General features: G+C 46.0%; 1 protein-coding gene across 1 annotated transcript in view; it reads right to left on the bottom strand.

The window, feature by feature from the left end:
* ZCCHC8 (zinc finger CCHC-type containing 8) overlaps positions 1-23,786 on the bottom strand; it is a 238,495-nt gene that overhangs the window by 142,037 nt on the left and 72,672 nt on the right. Inside the window, exon 6 of the mRNA XM_063964450.1 lies at positions 15,637-15,740. Coding sequence (XP_063820520.1) covers positions 15,637-15,740 — 104 coding nt within the window. The remainder of the gene's footprint in view (positions 1-15,636; positions 15,741-23,786) is intronic.

The following is a 23,786-nucleotide window of genomic DNA, read 5'->3' as shown; positions in this document are numbered from 1 at the left end:
GGAAAGGGTATACCGCCAATAATTTTCTATCGGGGGAAACCCACGCATCATCACACACTTCATTTAATTTATCTGATTCAGGAAAAACCACATGTAGTTTTTTCACACTCCACATAATACCCTTTTTTGTGGTACTTGTAGTATCAGAAATATGTAACATCTCCTTCATTGCCCTTAACAAGTAACGTGTGGCCCTAAAGGAAAATACGTTTGTTTCTTCACCGTCGACACTGGAGTCAGTGTCCGTGTCTGTGTCGACCGACTGAGGTAAAAGGACGTTTTAACGCCCCTGACGGTGTTTTAGACGCCTGGACAGGTACTAATTGGTTTGCCGGCCGTCTCATGTCGTCAACCGACCTTGCAGCGTGTTGACATTATCACGTAATTCCTTAAATAAGCCATCCATTCCGGTGTCGACTCCCTAGAGAGTGACATCACCATTACCGGCAATTGCTCCGCCTCCTCACCAACATCGTCCTCATACATGTCGACACACAAGTACCGACACACAGCACACACACAGGGAATGCTCTGATAGAGGACAGGACCCCACTAGCCCTTTGGGGAGACAGAGGGAGAGTTTGCCAGCACACACCAAAAACGCTATATTATACAGGGACAACCTTTATATAAGTGTTTTTCCCTTATAGCATTTTAATATATATACATATCACCAAATAAGTGCCCCCCCTCTCTGTTTTAACCCTGTTTCTGTAGTGCAGTGCAGGGGAGAGCCTGGGAGCCTTCCCACCAGCATTTCTGTGAGGGAAAATGGCGCTGTGTGCTGAGGAGAATAGGCCCCGCCCCCTTTTCGGCGGGCTTCTTCTCCCGTTTTTCTGAGACCTGGCAGGGGTTAAATACATCCATATAGCCTCCAGGGGCTATATGTGATGTATTTTTAGCCAGAATAAGGTATTATACATTGCTGCCCAGGGCGCCCCCAGCAACGCCCTGCACCCTCCGTGACCGTTGGTGTGAAGTGTGTGACAACAATGGCGCACAGCTGCAGTGCTGTGCGCTACCTTCATGAAGACTGAAAAGCCTTCTGCCGCCGGTTTCTGGACCTTCAATCTTCAGCATCTGCAAGGGGGGTCGGCGGCGCGGCTCCGGGACGAACCCCAGGGTGAGACCTGTGTTCAGACTCCCTCTGGAGCTAATGGTGTCCAGTAGCCTAAGAAGCCACGCAGGCGAGTTGAACTTCTCTCCCCTAAGTCCCTCGATGCAGTGAGCCTGTTGCCAGCAGGACTCACTGAAAATAAGAAACCTAAAAACTTTTTCTAAGCAGCTCCTTAAGAGAGCCACCTAGATTGCACCCTGCTCGGACGGGCACAAAAACCTAACTGAGGCTTGGAGGAGGGTCATGGGGGGAGGAGCCAGTACACACCACCTGATCCTAAAGCTTTAGTTTTGTGCCCTGTCTCCTGCGGAGCCGCTAATCCCCCATGGTCCTGACGGAGTCCCCAGCATCCACTTAGGACGTCAGAGAAATAGGAATTTGATCTCTACCGATCATTCCTTTTCTTGTAGTCTGTAGTGGATACTGGGGAACTGTACTTTAGTACCGTGGGTTATAGACCGGGTCCACTGGAGCATGACACTTTAAAACCTTTAGTCTGTGCATGTGTGTGCTGGCTCCTCCTCTCTATGCCCCTCCTACCAGACTCAGTCTAGGAAACTGTGCCTGAGCAGACATACCACGAGAAAAGAAAACCGGTAAAACAGCGGTGCGGCACTAAGCCAACAAATAACCATAACTGAAAAGGAGGGCGCTAACCAGAAGAGGATAGCAACACCAACCGAGCCAGGATAGCAAAGCTATCCTAACAAAAAGAGAGGGCCGCAACGCCAGGCCAACCAAAACACTTACACAGGTAAGCAGGAATCGAAGCACTGAGGCGAGCGCCCAGTATCCACAACAGACGAGAAAAGGAATTACCAGTAGGTATAAAATTCAGATTTTCTCTTACGTCCTAGTGGATACTGGGTAACTGTATTTTAGAACCATGGGGAAGACCCAAAGCTCCCAAACGGGTGCGAGACTGTTGAGACCACTGTAAAACCGCCTGACAGAACTGAAGGTCATAGGAGAAGAAAAAAAAAGTTCGAAACAGACCAAAGTAGCAGCTCGGCACAACTGCAAGGCCGAGACCCCCCCCCCTACCCCGCCCAAGCAGCCACCCAGGAAGAGCCCACAGACACCGTCGAGTGGGCCTGAACAGACTTCGGCAAAGGCAGAGCTGCCGAAGTATAGGCCTGTAGAATGGTCAACATGAGCTAAAGAGCAATTGATTGCTTAGAAGGCGGTCGACCAATCCTGGTGGCATCATAAAGGTCAAACAACGAGTTTGATTTCCAATGACGAGCAATCAGTTTGACATAAATCTTCAGAGCCTTCACCACATCCAAGGACTTTGGACCAACCGAAGTGTCAGACAACACTGGAACCACAATGGGTTGATTCACATGAAAAGCCGATCTCTACTTTTGGCAAAAACGGAGGTCTGGTCCCGAGTTCCGCCCTATCTTCATGAAAAATCAAATAAGGGCTCTTACAGGATGAGGCCCCCAATTCAGAGACACGTCTGGCAGACGCCAATGCTAACATCATCACAGTCTTCCAGGTAAGAAACTTCAACTCCACCCTATGTAAGGGTTCAAACCAGTCCGATTGAAGAAAGGACAGAACCACATTGAGATCCCATGGAGCCGTGGGAGGTACGAAGGGCGGTTGCATATGAACTCCTTTTAGGAAAGTTTGTACTTCCAGCAACACGGCAAGTTGTTTCTGGAAGAAAATAGAGAGCGCCGAAATCTGCACTTTGATGTAACCTAAACGTAGGCCCATATACACTCCCGCTTGCAGGAAAAGTAGAAAACTACTAATTCTAAATTCCACGGGAGAAACCTTTCTACCTTCACATCAGGAAACATACTTTTTCCAGATACGATGATAATGCTTTGACGTCACCATCTTCCTGGCCTGGACATGGTGGAAAATAACCCTGGAGAGAAGACCCTTTCTTGCTAGAATCTCCCTCTCAACTTCCAAGCCGTCAAACGTAGACGCTGTAAGTCTGGATAGACGAACGGACCTTGTTGAAGAAGATCCTTTTGAAGCGGCAGAGCCAGGGATCCTTCAGAGCCATGGTTAGGAGTTCCGAGTACCATGCCCGTTGAGGCCAATGTGGGGCAATTAGAATTGCTTGAATGCTTTCTCTTCTTAATCTTTTTAGAACCCTTGGGATTAGCAGTACAGGAGGGAACAGGTACACAAACTGGTACGTCCATGGTGTCGTCAGCGCATCCACTGCTACAGCCTGCGGATCCCTCGTTCTGGAACAGTAACGGCATAGCTTCTTGTTGAGACGAGAAGCCATCAGATCTATCTGCAGACAGCCCCACCGGTGAATTAACTGTTTAAACACCTGGGGATGTAGACCCCATTCCCCCAGATGGAGATAGTGTCTGCTGAGGAAGTCTGCTTCCCAGTTGTCCACTCCTGGAATTAATATGGCTGAGATGGCCCTTGCATTGGCCTCCGCACAGAAGAGTATTTTTGATACTTCTCGCAGTGCCGCTCTGCTTCTTGTTCCCCCTTGTCGGTTTATGTACGCCACCGCCGTGGCATTGTCCGACTGAACCTGGATCGCCTGATCTTTCAGGAGATGGGAAGCTTGCAGAAGAGCATTGTAAATTGCCCTGAGTTCCAGGATGTTCATCGGCAGAGCAGATTCCTGATTTGACCATATCCCCTGGAACTGGGCACTTTGGGTCACAGCCCCCCAACCCTGGAGACTGGCATCCGTTGTCAGTAGAATCCACGAGTGGATTTTGAAATTCCTGCTTTCTACCAGGTGAGGAACTTGTAGCCACCATAATAAAGAAATCCGGGCTTTTGGAGATAAAGGTCACATCCTGATGCATATGAAGGTAAGACCCCGACCATTTGTCCAGCAGATCCAGCTGAAATGGCCGGGCATAAAATCTGCCGTATTGGATTGCTTCGTAAGCAGCAACCATCCTGCCCAGCAAGCGGATGCAAAGATGTATGGATACCTTGCGAGGACGGAGCACTGAGCACACCATAGCCTGGATAGCCAAGGCTTTGTCCATCGGAAGAAACACCTTTTGAGAGACTGTATCCAGTATCATTCCCAGGAACTGAAGACGTTGGGTCGGTTCCAGGTGAGATTTCTGAAAATTTAGGGTCCACCCATGATTCGTAAGCAGGCGAGTCGTCAGATCGATGCTTTGCAGTAGACCCTCCCTGGACAGCACCTTTATCAGGAGATCGTCCAAGTAGGGGACTATATTGACTCCCATTATGTGCAGTTGCAGCATCATCTCCGCCATGACTTTGGTGAAGACCCTCGGAGCTGTGGATAGGCCAAAGGGTAAGGCCTGAAACTAGAAATGGTCATCCAATATGGCGAACCTGAGGTAAGCCTAATGAGGGGGGCCTCATGGGAATGTGTAGGTTAGCATCCTTGAAATCTAGAGATACCAGGAATTCCCCCTCCTCCAGACCGGACACCACTGCCCGCAGGGATTCCATCTTGAATTTGAACACCCGCAGATACAGGTTTAGAGACTTCAGGTTCAAAATGGGGTCGCAACGAACAGTCAGGTTTTGGAATGAAAAAAAGACTGGAGGTGGTACTGGAACCACCACCACAAAAGTTTTTGAATAGCTTCTTGCAAGTTTTGCTTTTGCTGCAGGCAAAACTGGTAAGCCCAATTTGAAAAAATAGGATTTTGGTACTTACCAGGTAAATCCTTTTCTTTGAATCCATAGGGGGCACTGGAGTACTCTTGGGATATGGACGGCTTTAGAAGAACAAGGGCACTGAATATTTATATTTAGTAACACTCCTCCCCTCCATATTCCCAGAGTACCTCAGTGTTTTTTACTGAGCCGAACAGGAGCGACAGAGAGGGAGGACGACAATAGAGAATTACATATAACATAACGGACAACAAAAAAAGTTGACACAACGTTACGGACAACTAAACAGTTGACACCATAACCGATAGAACTTGAAAATTTGAACCAGTCGGTGAAAATGTTACCATAAGATCCACCGAACTTACCACAAACCAGGTAAAACTGCTCTGGGTGGGCGTCCAGTGCCCCCTATGGATTCAAAGAAAAGGATTTACCTGGTAAGTACCAAAATCCTATTTTCTTTTTCATCCACTAAGGGTCACTGGAGTCCTCTTGGGAGTACCAAAGCTTCCCCCTTGGGCGGGAGAGCTGTTTGGCACCTGTAACACTAGGTGGCCAAAGCTAGATGCTGACGCCGCAAACGTATCAAACTTGTAAAAGCGCACAAACGTGTGCACTGATGACCATGTAACCGCACGGCAAAGCTGCGTCGTAGAAGCCCCACGACCAGCTGCCCATGAATTTCCCACAGAACGTGTGGAATGAGTTGTTACTGATGTAGGCGGCTGTAAACTAGCATGAAGGTAAGCCTGACGTATGGTCAGTTTAATCCATCTGGATAAGGTCTGCTTAGAAGCTGGCCAACCAATCTCGGCAGCATCAGAGAACAAACAACGTATCCATCTTACGAATTGTAGAAGTTCGGAAAACATACGCGTAGTGCGCGTACCACATCCGAAGTTCCAGAATCTTCTGTTAACACAGGAACTACTATTGGTTGATTGATGTGAAAAGATGACACGACCTTTGGCAAGAAAGCGGGATTCGTCCGAAGTTCCGCTCTGTCATCATGAAACACCAAATACGGTGGCTTGCATGACAAGGCACCCAAATCTGAAACACGCCTTGCCGAAGCTAAGGCTAGGAGAAAAATTGTTTTCCAAGTGAGAAACTTAATATCCACTTGTTGTAAGGGTTCAAAAGATGAAGACTGTAAAAAAACTAAAACCAGATTCAAGTCCCATGGCGCTGTAGGTGGAATGAATGGAGGCTGTACTCTGAGGACACCTTGCAGAAAGGTGTGTACAGACTGCAATAGAGCCAATCGTCTTTGAAAGTAAATTGACAAAGCAAATACCTGCACCTTTAGTGTAGATAAACGCAGCCCTCCATCTAACCCCGTCTGTAGAAATAACAAAAGACGGGATAACTTGAAAGATGATGTCGGAAACTTCCGAGCTTCACACCAACCTATATAGGCAAGCCAAATTCTGTAATAATGAGCTGCCGTAACTGGCTTCCTAGCACATAACATGGTTGGTATAACCGAATCTGGAATGCTCTCTCTTCTTAAGAGGGCGGTCTCAACAGCCACCCCGTCAAACGCAGCCGCGCTAAATCGGGGTAAAGGAACGGACCCTGTTGTAACCGGTCCAGACGTAGCGGGAGCGGCCAAGGATCATCTGCGAGTAGTCCGCGGAGATCCGAGAACCAAGCTCTCCGAGGCCAATGAGGCGCCACTAGTATGACTGTGGCGGACTCTCTTTTGATCCGTTTTAGCAACAGAGGGAGCAGCGGAAACAGATACACGAGGCTGTATGGCCACGCGATTGTGAAAGCATCCACCGCCACTGCCTTTGGATCTCTCGTTCTGGACACATACTGGGGCGTTTGGTGATTGTGGCGAGATGCCATCAGGTCCACTTGAGGGTAACCCCACCTCTGGACCAACATGTGAAACACTTCTGGATTTAATGCCCATTCCCCTGGATGAAAATCCCGACGGCTGAGATAATCCGCCTCCCAGTTGTCTACTCCCGGAATGAACACTGCTGACAATATCACTTGGTGATGCTCGGCCCAATTGAGGATTCGAGCTACTTCCCGCATGGCCATGCGGCTTTTCCTCCTTGTTTGTTGATGTACGCGACCGCCGTCGCGTTGTCTGACTGCACTTGGACAGTCTGAGACCGAAGCATGTGCACTGCTTGTCGTAGCGCATTGTAAATTGCCCGGAGTTCCAGGACATTTATAGACCACAATCTTTCGTGATCCGCCCAGAGACCCTGGAGCTGACAATTTTGAACTACAGCTCCCCAACCTCTGAGACTCGCGTCCGTCGTTAGAATTATCCAATTCCAGGCGCTGAACCGTTTCCCTGCGGTTAGATTGTGTACTTTGAGCCACCAGAGTAGAGATACTCTGGCCCGTGGAGACAACCTCACCCTCTGGTGAATCTGCAGATGCGAGCACGACCACTGTGCGAGCACATCCAGTTGAAAAGGACGTGAGTAAAATCTTCCGAACTGAAGCGCTTCGAAAGCCGCCACCATTGTGCCTAACAGGCAAATGCACAAATGTACAGAGACTGTGCGTGGCTTGAGCACTAATTGTACCAGATGATGAATGATCTGTACTTTCTGTTCTGGTAGGTAAATTCTTTGATCTACCATATCGAGAATCATACCTAGGAATTGAAGTCGTTGAGACGGAATCAGATGTGATTTCTTTAAGTTGACAATCCAACCGTGCTGAACAAGTACATTGTACATTGTACATTAGCAACGCATGTTGGAGGAGCATCTGTTGAGACGGAGCTTTGATGAGCAGATCGTCCAAGTACGGCACTATTATCACTCCCAGGGATCTGAGATGAGCTATCATCACAGACATCACTTTGGTGAATACCCGAGGCGCTGACGAGAGGCCAAACGGTAGAGCCTGAAACTGGTAATGATTCTGCCGTATCGCAAAACGCAAGAACCTCTGATGAGGTACGCATCCTTGAGATCCAGCGCAATCATGAATTCCTGTGGCTCTATACCTGCAATTACTGACCGCAGAGATTCCATCTTGAATCTGTAGTAAGTGACGTACTGATTGAGGCCCTTTAAGTTCAATATTGGCCTGACCGAGCCATCCAGAGTATTTCCGTCTAGGTACCGTTGGAGGCAATGGTAGGAAAGTAAAACTTCCCTCCCGTGGCCTCAGAAATCCATTTGTCAATTCAGGACCAAACAACTTCTCGCCAACGTAAGGTAACGCCTCTATACCTCTCTTAACCTCTGCCTCCGCTTGCCAAGACCGCAGCCAGAGTACTCGTCGTGCCGTAACTAGCGACGATGAAAGGCGAGAAGTGAGCTGACAGACGTCAGTAGAAGCTGTACATAGATACTCAGCAGCTTCACAGATTTGATCAGCGAGAAGTATAAGGTGATCGTCATGTATGCCCATGGAGGGTCCGGGGATGAAACAGGCTTTGAAACCGGAGCGGAAATTGTATTTGTAGCTGAATTCACAAAACATACTGTACATGTGGTAGATCCATCCGGTAACACACTCTTACAGACATTGCAGTAAAACGGCTTTTTTGTTTTTGCTGGTGCCTTACTCATTATGCAGACAGACAATACAATATACAAAGACAGACAACTTGCACGACTCAGTAAAATTGTTACTAAGGTGTGTGTGTGTATATATAGATAGATAGATAGATATATAGAGATAATATATATATATATATAGATATATATATAGAGATATAGAGATAATATATAGATATATATATAGATATAGAGATAATATATAGATATATATATAGATATAGAGATAATATAAATATATATATATATATATATATATATATATATATAGAGAGAGAGAGAGAGAGAGAGAGAGAGAGAGAGAGAGAGAGAGAGAGAGAGAGAGAGAGAGAGAGAGAGAGAGAGAGAGACATATATAGAGATATATATAGCCGAAGTGCAGTGCACGTGGCCAGTACTATATGAAACATGATCCAAAATTCCCACTAACACCCCTGCATCATCCGGTGGAGTAGTGTTGTAGGACAGGAACGTGTTGGAATCACAAACAGGAAGAAACAGGAAGCATGGTTAAAATGGCCCCCATGCCATGCTTACAGTTATAATCACAGTGCAGGTTATAAATCGTGTAAAGACATATATAACCTGGAAATTCCTGTTAATAACAAACCCTGTTAATAAAGGCGTAATAGCCCATGCTATTCTTACAACCCATGCAGCCTTTTCTGCTGCTATGGGCATCATACACTTCTCATCCCCCCCCCCCCGTGCTCCGTGTGCCGCTGTCTCTTTGCGGGGAGCTGGTACAGGGAGCCGGGGAGCGGGTACAAGGAGGCGGGGAGCGGGTACAAGGAGGAGGCAGAGAGCGGGTACAGGGAGCGCGCTCTATAGAGCCGTGGAGCGGCGGTATGGAGTGGGTGGAAGTGCGGCGGGTCTGAGCGGCTCTGGCGGGCGCTTATAACACTAGACATCGGCGGCGTCACAGCACTGTAAGCGGCGGGCGGCGCACATAAAGTAAAGTGTTCCCCACACAGCGGGGCGGCAGCTTGAGCTGAATGCCCCGTCCCCCAACATACCTGGACGCCTGTGGTGAGGGGCTATGACGGGGCTTCTTCTGTAAGCTCCGTCCAGACTTCCTGCAGGTAGTTCTGCTCTTGGCTGTGAGGGTGCTCTTTAGTGAAGACAGACACGCCAGCAGCTGCTTGTAGCAGCTTCCACTATCCCGGACCCACGCCTTTTGGTTAGGGGGGGGGGAAGGGATGTGAAATAAAGTTTAGAAAAAAAATAAATCAATAATAAAATATAAGTGCTGCAGAGCTAGCACTCGTGCTTGTTCTACTGTGAGCACAGAAAAACCACTGAGGTACTCTGGGAATATGGAGGGGAGGAGAGTTACTAAATGTAAATATTCAATGCCCTTGTTCTGCTAAAGCCGTCCATATCCCAAGAGTACTCCAGTGACCCCTAGTGGATAAAAAAGAAATCTGTGAGGACTAAGTGCTTGAAATTCCAGCTGGTACCCTGGGAAGTGAAGTCCCTCACCCAAGGATCCCGGCAGGATTCCGCCCACATATGGGTGAAGTGTTCAAGGCGAGCACTTACCTGAAAGTCGCCTTGCTGTTGGGGCCAACAGTCACGCGGAAAGCTTAGTGGCATGGGATCTGGTGGTCTGGTCCAGGGATGCAGCAGTTGCAGGTTTAGCACGAGATCCTCTGGGAATGGTGGAGATCCCTCGGCCCCTGCCACACGAAAGGACTGCAAGGAGGGTCCTGTGTAAGAAAGTCGAGCAGGTGGTGCAGCCGATGGCAGAAAGGCTGACAAACCCGCCATTGCCTGGGAGATCCATTTATTTAACTCGTCACCAAACAAGGCATCACCTCTAACAGGGAAGATTTTCTACACCCTTTTTGGAATCTGCGTCCGCTGACCATTTACGTAACAGAGCGCTGCGTGCCGAAACTGCCATAGCAGTAGTGTGACTATCTATCTTGCACAATTCCTTTATAGCTTCACTCATAAAATTTGCAGCATCCTGTGTGTGTTGCAGCAGAGTAATGACCTCATCCTGGGGCAGAGAGTCTAATCCATTAACAATATTATCAGACCACTTGACTACTGCCCTAGAAATCCAACCACAAACTATTGTGGGGCGCTGTGCTACGCCCGCTGCCGTATATATTGCTTTGAGTGTAGTCTCAATTTTACGGGCAGCGGGGTCTTTAAGGGATATAGTCCCTGGCACCAGCATTACCAATTTCTTAGTCTGGATAGAGACGTATCGACATGCCTTCCTGTCCTCAGCTGGGAGGGGAAAAGTAGATAAAAACCTCTGAGGAACTTTGAATTTCTTGTCAGGGTTCACCTACGCCTCCCTGGCCAGGGAGATTAATTCCTTAGACACAGGAAACGTGGCTGAGGTCTTGGGTCTAACATTGCAGTACAACTCCTCATCTGGCTCTGCTTCCTGATCAGGTATGTGAAGAACCTCCCTTACAGCATAAATGAGGGCCTCCACCCCTGGGGACAGAGAGTTGTCCTCATCCATATCATCATCACCCACATCAGGCAGAGTGTTTATGTGAAACCAACATAGGGGGCTGAGAAGCCTTTCTGGTATCTGCTGCTGCTTTAGCCATACAATCAATAGACTGGTTTAACACCTGTCTCTCCTTCTTAGCAGCAGCTAATTCTGAATTCACATGGTGAATCATGCTCTTAAAAGTATCTATCCAGTCAGGTGCCTGTGAACTGTGTCCCTGTGGAGATCAGGAGCATTGTTCACACATGAGGGACCCCACAGAAGAAAGGGTAGAGTTACAACCAGTACACATAACCATGTCAGACATTGTACACAACTGTAATACAGTGCAAACCCACTGAAAAAAACACCTCCACACAAACCCTACAGAGCCCCTGGAGTGACACAGAAAAACAGAGACTAGCACACAACGCACGGCAGTGCAGTGTGTGAAAATATGTGTATCACCTTATGTATGTGCAGCGGCGCTACCGCTTATGTGCTCCCTCCCTGCTATGATCCCCTGGTACCAGTACAGAGTCTGTAACAGGTTGGTTCCGTGGAGGAGCAGCATGCATGCAGCCTTGATGATCCGCAGGAGCAGGAAATGGCGCCTTCCTGACTCTGTTACAACTCTCCGGGAAGCCCCGCCCCTGTAATGGCACGTGGTCTAACTAAATTGTTTAGAGTGGCTGAAGATACACAGTACCCACAAAGCCTACTGACAGTGAGCACCTATGGAGCATAAAGCCAGCTGAGCCAGTGTAGTCCGCGGCAGGCACCGCAGCTCATGGCTCGTGACCGCAGCGTGACATTCGGGGACCCCGGTGTTAACACTCACCGCAACTGCGATCTTCGGCATCTGTCAGAGGGTGGCGGCTAGCTGCTGATGTGGGCACACACAGTATTGGTGTGTAAAAAGCACCTCAGGAACTCAGTGTCCTGTCAGCTGGGATTACAATCATTAACCCTCAGGAGGTTGGTTCGGTCTCCTCTCTACACTCCAAGAAACAGGTAGACTGGTTGCCAAACAGTACTACCTGAAAATAAATTCCTAAATAAAAAACATAAAAAGGAAACTCTCTGGAACTCCAGAGAAATGCACACGGATCCTTGGGCACATTTTTCTAAACGGAGTCTGGTAGGAGGGGCACAGAGGGGAGGATCCAACACACATACTAAAGGTTTTTAAAGTGCCAGGCTCCAGTGGACCCGATCTAAACCCCATGGTACTAATGTACAGTTGCCCAGTATCCACTAGGATGTTAAGAGAAAACACCAAAACACATTCCCCACTCTTCATCCTGCTGTGATGGCCCCTGGCAGTTATTTAGCAGTCTGTGACCGCAAACATCACTGCTGAAACTGTACCTACAAATGATGAGCAAAAGGCTGTCTGGGGCACATGTGCCCCTCCTAAAAGCTTCTAACAAGCACCATTAGGCTTATCTCTGCCAGTGGAGAGATCAGCAGTAGCAGGGAGAACTGATGACCAAGGGAGGTGTAATGCAATGGAAGCGAGTGGGGTGTGATGTTTTAGCACTGATAATTTGCTCCAAACAGTGGTGGGTTAGGGGTCCTGCTCCTGGGCATTACTACTAGGTGTAGGTTAATGACCTTTGGGGATCTTTTGCCACTGAAGTGTGAATGTGGGAGAAAATAAATAAATAATAATAAATAATACTCAAATGCCCTCACCCCATAGCGCTGGAGAAACTAGTCCCCTCTCTGCAGTTTTCAGGATATTAGCAAGAATGTCAATGCAGCTTATATTGCATGAGAACCCTTTCTTTTTAGTCATTTGGGGAATGGGGAAAGAAATTTAAACCAAAAACAAACTGCTTCCATGAATGGTTAGTCTAGAGATGAAACTGACGGCAATGTTAATAGATAGGCTTTTACTACAATGGTGCAACGAGGCAAGTTATTTGTTCTAATTTGTTACAATACAACTATATCCACTGTGTGGGAAGAATCCTGAGCACCCAAAACATATACAAACAAGGGGAAAACATGCAAATCTGATCAAGAATCAAACTCAGCACTGAGACCGCAATGCTCTCACTGTGCTGGCCAAACATTTTGTATTTGTCTTTCTTATTCTAAAAAGTTTTGGCTCTGCAGATGTTTCTAATCAATTATTTATGAGAGATGAAAATAAAGGCAATTTGGGAGATTTATATCTAACAGGTTCTTTAATAAGCTGTTAAATGTTTAAAAGTGGGTCACCTGGAAAAGAATAGTTAGGTGTTCTCTTTTGTAATATACTGCAAAATTCATCCACCGCAGCTATGGCCTACATTAACTTGCAGAGTTGGATTTGGGAGGGAGGAGATTCAGTTAGAGGCAGTAATTTACCACGGGTGAAGAAGTGTGGTAGCAGCCCGGGGTTATTCATTTAGAGCAACTTTTTCTTGCGGTAAATAACCGTGTCAACCTATTGAATCTGTGATAAGGTCCCAGATCAATGGGCTAACACTGTCATGGCACACACAAATAGTCTATTTAACGCAGATTTCTCTTTGAGCTTACTCCGCCTCAGAAATAATTAAAAAAAAACCTCCTTAACTGCAGCCTGCCTTCTGTGGTAGTTTAATAGCCCCGCTGCGTCAATTAGCCAGCAATGAATGACAACGGCTAACTGAATTCCCCATTTACCCTGTTACAGTGACAGACCCACTTTAAGTATCAATGAAATACAGTCTTGAACAATAAATAAATCCACCCCCCATAAACAAAGGCAGTTTCTGCACTCATCTTATTGCCGCAGCAGTAACTTCTCCATACACTGGCACATTCCCATACTGTGTTGAACATACCAACTGCTGCATTATTTCTCTCTCAAATTTATTTTCTTAACACTCCAGGCTTAATTCAGAGATGTACACAACCCAATGAGGGTTAATCAGATGACTGATGTCCGTGCAGATGATCAGATATTGCGTATTCGGATACAGCATTGGATCACAAAAGAATGCAGGTGCCTCCTGCTGCTTTTACACGTTTTCGTATTGCAGCTGCATCTGTATATTTCAGGTCCATCCCTGAATCTGGCACTCTTTCCATTCTCTGTCTGCAATCAGGCTTCTGGCTCCAACAAAAATTAAAAGTATAGACACAAGTGATCACTTCTCCATATTGATGAACTGCTGCTACCGATTACTACTCAGCCTGGTTTTCTGAACATCCTACATGGCACAGTTACTTTGAGGCTTACTTCCAACCTATCCAAACACCACAAAACGCAGCGTTTATCTTCACAGCATTTAGTCATGAACATCACAATTATCTATCTCCCAAGGCTGCTGCCTAGAATACAAACTTTCTTAGCGAATGATGCAACCAAAACATTTATCCACCACTCACCCTGTCCTCTTAAGTTAAATTCTCCTTACTTTCCTAAATGTCCTCAACTACCGCAGCCTTTAATGGCTCTATAAATATTCTCCCTCACGCCCTCTTAAGGTGTGTACACACGGCGAGATCCTTGCCATGTCCAATTTTGACTATGCGATTTCCCTTGAACTTTATGTACGATATTGACTAAGTGGCAATTTTGACTATACTTTGTACTAGATAGTACACAAGATAGTCAAGATTGACTTGCCTGCACAGTCTATCTAGCCTTACGATACCGACCCCACGGGAGCGTGCATCGGGATCGAATCTGTATCGCAAGCTGCCTAACACCTTGAGCTATGCACTAACTTTTCATAAGATTTTGACTATATAGTCAAAATATTAGCTCTCACCTGAACTGTCAAAGTGATTACCATGCGATAGATCGCATGGTAATCAAGTGATGGGCACGTCACCGCCGAGTGGGAGCTGCCCCTGGCGGGTGCCCATTGCATTACGATATATCACATGTGGTTTAAAAACGCATGCGATCGCACTGCGATTCGATAAATATTAAGTGCAGCACATACTATCTTGAGACGTGAGATTCGACAGGCGTGCCCGCGCATCACGTCGAAAGGTACCTAAAATGTGCATACAATCCTTCGATTTCTATCACAGATGCGGTCGAAATCGAATATATATATATATATATATATATATATATATATATATATATATATATTATATATATATATATACACATATACACACATACATATATATATATATATATATATATATACACACACACACACATATACACACACACACACATTCTTGGTTTACACACATATATATATATATATATATATATACACACACACACACACACACACACACATACGTACATATACACACACACACACACACACAGGTTGAGTATCCCATATCCAAATATCCGAAATACGGAATATTCCGAAATACGGACTTTTTTGAGCGAGAGTGAGATAGTGAAACTTTTGTTTTCTGATGGCTCAATGTACACAAACTTTGTTTAATACACACAGTTATTAAAAATATTGTATTAAATGACCTTCAGACTGTGTATATAAGGTGTATATGAAACATAAATGAATTGTGTGAATGTAGACACAAAGTTATAAAAAATATTGGCTAAAATTACCTTCAGGCTGTGTGTATCAGGTGTATATGTAACATAAATGCATTCTGTGCTTAGATTTAGGTCCCATCACCATGATATCTCATTATGGTATGCAATTATTCCAAAATACGGAAAAATCCAGTATCCAAAATACCTCTGGTCCCAAGTATTTTGGATAAGGGATACTCAACCTGTATATATAAACACACACACACACACACATATATACACACACACACTTTTTTTTTTTTTTTTTTTAAACTATAGTAAAAATAACAAAAAAAAAAATTGGATTAAAATAAACCAAGAACACCCCACCACTTCTTTTATGCCATATACTTGAAGTGGTGTATTGTTGAGAGGTTTACCACGTAGTGGTTGTAACTGGAGCTTCATATTAGGATACTTTGGTACTTCCCATCCATCAGTCAACTGGGGATTCTCATTAAGCAGAGGCTGCCCAAGCTTGTCGAGGCAGAAGTTTGTAAAATAGAGAACACTCCCCACAACCTGCAAGACAAAAAAATTCTGGTAACAAACCATTAGTTATGGTGGTCTCTGATAATACCAGACAAAAAAAATAAAAAATAAATGTGGTGGGGGTGTTACTGTGGCATGTTTACAATAGGTTTTATAAAAATAAAAATAATAATAATTTCTTCAAATATTTTTAAAAGACTTACTTAGTACACAAGCATAATTTTAACCATACACATAAGAGCATATAAACACACTCATACGCGTAAAGAAACAGTTTACATATTTATTATACATTGCGGGGAACATGGCCGCCGAAGGACATAGAAGGCTCTTACAGCAGTTTAAGAACATAATCTGCCCTAAACCTTTTTGTTCTATAATCCTAAACCCCTATAATGAACCTCAATTTTTCCAGTGTCAATAGAACGCGTTCGCTTTTTACAGAGCAAATTGTGTCACTTTCAATATATTTCAGATATGGTGCTATATTAACTCAACTGTGGTGTAATCTACAAAAATAGGATTTTGGTACTTACCAGGTAAATCCTTTTCTTTGAATCCATAGGGGGCACTGGAGTACTCTTGGGATATGGACGGCTTCCGCAGGAAACAGGGCACTGAATATTTAAATTTAGAACTCTCCACCCCTCCATATCCCCGAGTACCTCAGTGTTTTTTACAGAGCCGAACAGTAACTATAGAGAGGTTTACAATGGAGAATTACATATAACATAACGGACAACAACAAAGTTGACACATAACGTTACGGACAACTAAACAGTTGACACCATAACCGATAATACTTTATAATTTGAACCAGTCGGTGAAAATGTGTTACCATAAGATCCCCTGAGCTTACTACAAACCAGGTAAAACTGCTCTGGGTGGGCGTCCAGTGCCCCCTATGGATTCAAAGAAAAGGATTTACCTGGTAAGTACCAAAATCCTATTTTCTTTTTCATCCACTAGGGGTCACTGGAGTACTCTTGGGACGTACCAAAGCTTCCCCCGTGGGCGGGAGAGCTGTTTGACACCTGTAACACTAGGCGGCCAAAGCTAGATGCTGATGCTGCAAAACGTATCAAACTTGTAAAAGCGCACAAACGTGTGCACTGAAGACCATGTAGCCGCACGGCAAAGCTGCGTCGTAGAAGCTCCACGACCAGCTGCCCATGAAGTTCCCACAGAACGTGTGGAATGAGCCGTTACTGATGTAGGCGGCTGTAACCTAGCATTAAGGTAAGCCTGACGTATAGTCAGTTTTATCCATCTGGATAAGGTCTGCTTAGAAGCTTGCCAACCCATCTTGGCAGCATCATAGAGAACAAACAACGTATCCGTCTTACGTACTGTAGACGTTCGGGATACATAAACGCGTAATGCGCGTACCACATCCAGAGTTCCAGAATGTGCTGTTAACACAGGAACTACTATTGGTTGATTGATGTGAAAAGATGACACTACCTTTGGTTAGAAAGCGGGATTCGTCCGAAGTTCCGCTCTGTCATCATGAAACACCAAATACGGTGGCTTGCATGACAAGGCACCCAAATCTGAAACACGCCTTGCCGAAGCTAAGTCTAGAAGAAAAATTGTTATCCAAGTGAGAAACTTTATATCCACTTGCTGTAAGGGTTCAAAATATGAAGACTAAGAAATCTAAAACCAGATTCAAGTCCCATGGCGCTGTAGGTGGAATGAATGGAGGCTGTACTCTGAGGACACCTTGTAGAAAAGTGTGTACCGACGGCAATAGAGCCAATCGCCTTTGAAAATAAATTGACAACGCAGATACCTGCACCTTTAGTGTAGATAAACGCAGTCCTCCATCTAACCCCGTCTGTAGAAATTACAAAAGACGGGATAACTTGAAAGATGATGTCGGAAACTTCCGAGCTTCACACCAACCTATATAGGCACGCCAAATTCTGTAATAATGAGCTGCCGTAACCGGCTTCCTAGCTCGTAACATGGTTGGTATAATAGATACTGGAATGCCCTCTCTTCTTAAGAGGGCGGTCTCAACAGCCACCCCGTCAAACGCAGCAGCGCTAAATCTGGGTAAAAGAACGGACCCTGTTGTAACAGGTCTGGACGTAGTAGGAGCGGCCAAGGATAGTCTGCGAGTAGTCCGCGGAGATCCGAGAACCAAGCTCTCCGAGGCCAATGAGGCACCACTAGTATGACTGTGACGGACTCTCTTTTGATCCGTTTTAGCAACCGAGAGAGCAGCGGAAACGGTGGAAACAGATACACGAGGCTGTACGGCCACGCGACTGTGAGAGCATCCACCGCCACTGCCTTTGGATCTATCGTTCTGGACACAAACTGGGGCGTTTGGTGATTGTGGCGAGATGCCATCAGGTCCACTTGAGGGTAACCCCACCTCTGGACCAACATGTGAAACACTTCCGGATTTAATGCCCAGTCTCCTGGATGAAAATCCCGACGGCTGAGATAATCCGCCTCCCAGTTGTCCACTCCCGGAATGAACCCTGCCGACAATATCACCTGGTGGTATTCTGGCCAATTGAGGATTCAAGCTACTTCCCGCATTGCCATGCGGCTTTTCGTTCCTCCTTGGTTGTTGATGTACGCGACTGCCGTCGCGTTGTCTGACTGCACTCGGACAGTCTGAGAGCGAAGCATGTGTACTGCTTGTCGTAGTGCATTGTAAATTGCGCGGAGTTCCAGGACATTTATAGACAGCAATCTGTCGTGATCCGCCCAGAGACCCTGTCGCTGACAATTTTGAACTACAGCTCCCCAACCTCTGAGACTCTCGTTCGCCGTTAGAATTATTCAATTCCAGCCGCCGTCTGCGGTTAAATTGTGTACCTTGAGCCCCAGAGTAGAGTCACCCTCGCCCTTGGCGACAACCTCACCCTGTGGGGAATCTGCAGATGCGAGTCCGACCACATGCTGTTGAAATGGACGCGAGTGAAATCTTCCGAACTGAAGCGCTTCGAAAGCCACCACCATTGTTCCTAATAGGCGAATACACAAATGTACCGAGAGTGTGCGTGGCTTGAGCACTAATTGTACCAGATGGCGAATAATCTGTACTTTGTTGTAGTAGGTAAATTCTTTGATTTACCGTATCGAGAATCATACCTAGGAATTTAAATCGTTGAGACGGAATTAGATGCGGTTTCTTGAAGTTGACACTCCAACCGTGGTGTACGTTAGCAGCGCAAGTTGGAGGAGCATCTGTTGAGACGGAGCTTTTATGAGCAGATCGTTTAAGTACGGAACTTTTGTCACTGCCAGGGATCCGAGATGAGCTATCATCACAGACATCACTTTGGTGAGTACCCGAGGCGCTGACGAGAGGCCAAACGGTAGAGCCTGAAATAGGGATTTTTGTTTACTTACCGTAAAATCTCTTTCTCTGATTCCATCTGGGGGACGCTGCGCACTTACTGATAGGGGTTAGAGGTGTGTGGTTGTGGAGTTTGGCACAGAACTATTAAAACCTGACTCCTCCCCCCTCTAACCCCTCCCATCTCCTTCCTGTCTAGCCAGCACCTCAGTTAACGTTTAGCCAAGCCCAAGGAGATGGACCGAAAAAAATTAACTGGTTAAACCAGACAAACATATGGGAGGGATCGCAGCGTCCCCCAGATGGAATCAGAGAAAGAGATTTTACGGTAAGTAAACAAAAATCCCTATTTCTCTTTCATCCATCTGGGGGACGCTGCGCACTTACTGATGGGACTTCCCAAAGCAAGCTAAGTAGAGGAGGGAGACTCAGACGGCATAGCAGTCTGCAAAATCTGACGCCTAACAGAGGCAGTCTCCAAGGTAAAAGCATGAAAACGGTAGAACTTCGTGAAGGTATGTACGGACGACCCGGTTGCAGCTCTACACATCTGCTGACAGATAAATCACCGCGAACAGCCCAAGAGGCTCCAACAGCTCGAGACAATGAGCGCTCAATGAATCAGGAACAGGCAATGTCGAAGAAACATAAGCCTGCCGAATAGCGCCATTAACCCTGCGCGCCACCGTGTCCTTAGAAGCCGGTCAGCCATGCTTGGCGCATCAATCAAAAACCAACAAGGTATCCGTACTACAAATAGACTCTGTACAGGACAAATAAATGCAGAAGGCTCTAACAACATCCAATAGCGCTAAGTGACAATCTCTTCCCGAAGACTCTGGGAAAAACGCTGGAAGTACTTTGTCCTGATTCATATGGAAAGCCGACCCAACATTTGTCAAGAAGGAAGGCTTCTTACGGAAGACCACTCGATTGTCGTGAAAAACCAACAATGGTGGTCTGCAAGAAAATGCCTGGCCGAAGCAATGGCCGAGAGAAAACAAAAAAACAAAAAAACAAAAATCACTTTCAGAGTAAGAAAGGGTAACCCAACAGATCCTAGTGGTTCAAACGAAGGCTTCTGGAGAGCCTGAAGAACCAGATTTAAATCCCAGGGTGGAACCGGAGGAACAAAAGGACGTTGATTCCTGATAACACCTTAAAGGAGTGCTTGGACCTCCGGAATAAGAGCCAATATTATTTTTTATTTAATTTAATTTAATTTATTTTATTTATTCTTTTTTTTTTTTTTTTTTTAAAGTATCGATAATGCCAAAACTTGTCCCGTAAGGTTAGACAACTAAGTCCTTTAGTCAGACCATCCTGATAGAAAAACAACAGACGAGGCAAACGAAAGAGGTGCGGTGACAGCCCACGTCTTTCACACCAAGCAATGCAGATACACCATACTCTGTTATCAATACGAGAGGTGACTGTGTTGGATTCAAGAACCAAGCCATCAAAGCCAGATGGTTTAAATTGTGGTGTGACAAAGACCATGTAAACGTAGATCGTACATCAGAGGTAGACAGAACGGGTCCTCGGTCATTCTGCTGCGGAGAAGAGTACCACTGATGACGAGGCCAGTATTGTGTTACAAGAAGGACCGAGAGACCTTCTCTCCGGAGGTGTTGAAGTAAACGCAGTATCAAGGGAAATGGCAGAAACAGATATCCCAGTCGAAATTGCCATGGAGCTGTCAAGGCATCTATTAGCGTTGCTTGAGGATCCAGAGTTTGGGAGCCGTACCAAAGAAGCTTTCGGTTGAGACGAAATGCCATGAGGTTGACGTCGGGAGTTCCCCACAGAGATACTAGGGCCAGAAAGACTTCTTGATGAAGGTCCCATGCTCCCAAATGTATCGTGCGACGGCTTAAGAACTCTGTTTCCCAGTAGTCCAATCCTGGAATGTGAAGTGCGGAGATGGTTAAAATCCACCTTTTCGCCCACTGGAGAATATGGGCGACCTTCTTCATGTCGTTCCACCCTGTTTGTTTATGTAAGCCATCGGCCTGGCGTGGTCTGAGCGTATGCGTATCTGGATGACCCTGGACGCTGGTTTGTACCTGAATTAGAGCATACCGAAGTGTTCTCAACTCGAGAATGTTGATCAGTAAGTTCGATTCTTGACCTTTTTAGAGTCTCTGGAAGTGCTGAGATTGAAGTCACGCCCCACCCAACCTATGAGGCTGGCGTCCTTGGCGATCGTCATCCGAGACCAAACAGTGAACGGTGCCCACCTTGATTAGAGTGCGACTGTGAAGCCACCAATGGAGAGACTGTCAAGTCTGAACAAACAGCCGGCATAATTGCAAGTCCAGATGTGGACCCGTTTGATTCCAAGAACCCAGAATCTGAGTCTGAAGGGGCCCCAGCATGGAATCTGGCATATAGTACTGCTTCGAAGGTCGCCACTATCCTGCCCAACCATGCATACATCTGAGAACCGAGAACCTCGGTAACAGCAACAGGGAGCGGACTGTGGTGCAGATCCTTGAGTTGTCCTGAGGTAGAAAAACTCTGACTTTTTGTGTCGAACAGGAAACCTAGAAAAACTATCTCCTGAGAGGGGATGAAGGAAGATTTCCGGAAATTCACAATCCCTCCGAAAGATTGTAGAGTGTCCATGTTGTGTTGGAGGTGTTGTTGAAGAAGTTCCTGTGACGGAACTTTTGGGAACTAATCATCCAGGTAAGGAATAATGTTGACCCCCTGACATCCGAGGATCGTCACTACGTGACCCAATATTTTGTAAATACTTGAGGGGCGGTGGAAGGACCGAAAGGAACAACTTGACACTGGAAATGTCAAGGCTCTAGTGCGAACCTCAACAGATGTTGAGGACCCGACCAATTGGAACATGGAGGTACGCGTTGATAGATCAGAAATACTCCTCCAGGTCCAGGCGGCGAAGATTGGACGCATCGATTCCGTCTTGAATTTCTGGATGGAGAGATTCAGGCATTTTAGATTTCAAATGGGTCGAAACTAACCACACGGTTGTTTATGAGAAAAAGACTTGGGTAAAAAAACCCTGACCGCGTTGAAGTTTGGGAACTGAAAGAATTACTCCATGCCTTAAATTTTTTTTTTTTTTTTTTAAATAAATAAATAAGTGGATGAAAAAGCGGGCTGGTACAGGTTCCTCGAGATCTAAAATGTAAGCCCCGGGTTATGACCCCCATCACCCACCGATCCGGTTGTGACAGGAGCCACATTTGTTTGTACTGTAGTCCACCACCAAGGATCCCTCCGGAGACCTCCCCGCATCATGCTGCAGGCTTGTTGGTAAGCTTGACTGCCCGCCTGCGGGGTGCATGTAAATACAATAGTATACTAAATAAACCCTGGGGGCACATTGGATTCGAACCCACGACCTGCTGTATGCAGTGCAGAGTGAATTTCCTCTGGGCTATGAGAGCCACTGCTGAACGGCTACCATGTTCATAAGTTCCGGATCAAAAAGGAATTCTCCTTCAACTGAACGGCACTCAATCTCTGTTTTGACTCAGAGTCAGCGTCACAAATATGAAGCCAGAGTGAACGCCTCGTTGTATCCGCTAGAGCAGATACACGCGGCCATAGCAAGGCCGAGTTCAACAAGGCCTCATCAGCATAAGTGAGAGCCTCAGAAATTTGTTCAGCTAGCCGAATAGCCTCCAATGAGTCGTCAAACTGCATGCAAAATACCACTTAAGCTAGCCCTTAATGGCCCAGGCGCCAGCGAGGACTCGACGCAGAGAAGTACCTGTTAAGGTAAAAATAGATTTAAGAAACGCCTCAGTCGTCCTATCCATTGGATCTTTCAATGTCATTGATTGTACCACAGGGATTACTGTAGCCTTCACCAAATGAGAATTAGGAGCATCCGCCTACGGAGCAGTTTCCCAGAATTTTGAATCCTCTTTTGCAAAAGGATATAGAAATCTTAATTTCAATGTTTTTTGAAAGAACCTGAAAGCGTGAACTTGGCTTAAGCCAAGAGTCTTTTAAAGGTTTGCAAAATGTGTATACGAGTCTGAGAAATATAAATCAGCTATAGCAGCGGCCATGTTCCTGGCCCACATAGAGAAAGACTGATCTGTAGATCCATTAGACTGCACTACACGGTATCACGGAGACTGTGCCATGTGTCTTAAGGTACCCTGACAATCAATATAAATAAAAGGGTTATGCAGAGTACCGAAATCAGAAAGACACCTAACCATAGATCTGGCTCAAGGGGGGTCTGGCTGACTCCCCTGGAGCGGTGTCCAACCCAGAGTGACACAAGTCAGCCATGGCATCTGCCCTGTGTCTTGCCCACATTGGCAAATAGTGATCTGTGGAGCTACCCGTTTGCTCCGCAACTGGCGTCCCTGAACTACAGATGGTACCTGGGTCCGTGCTACCTTTTGAGAGTATGGAACCCCATAGGTAACATATAAAGGGAACTACTGAACCTGCCTTCTCTTTGCAGGTTTGACAGGTTTACTGGCTATGGTGTAAATCCACAGTAAATACACAAATGAACAACTATAACTGCAGCCCATAGTGGAATTGAACCTAGGACCTCTGGGTTGGCAGTGTAACATATACTATTTAATTCCCGCCTGTAAACCTATCAGATAGGCTGTGCGAAAATTCTGACAGTTTGTGTGAAAAGGTTGATGCAGAGTACTGATCTAACCCAGAACATATAAATATATCTATATCGTCTAATCCCCGCCTGTATACTTAACAGGGTGAGATGGGCCGTGTGGAAAATTCCCTAT

Source organism: Pseudophryne corroboree, chromosome 1 (genome assembly GCF_028390025.1).
Source record: "Pseudophryne corroboree isolate aPseCor3 chromosome 1, aPseCor3.hap2, whole genome shotgun sequence".
Taxonomy (NCBI): domain Eukaryota; kingdom Metazoa; phylum Chordata; class Amphibia; order Anura; family Myobatrachidae; genus Pseudophryne; species Pseudophryne corroboree.
Note: the sequence above shows the minus strand (reverse complement) of the source record. Positions and strands in the feature narration are given on the sequence as shown.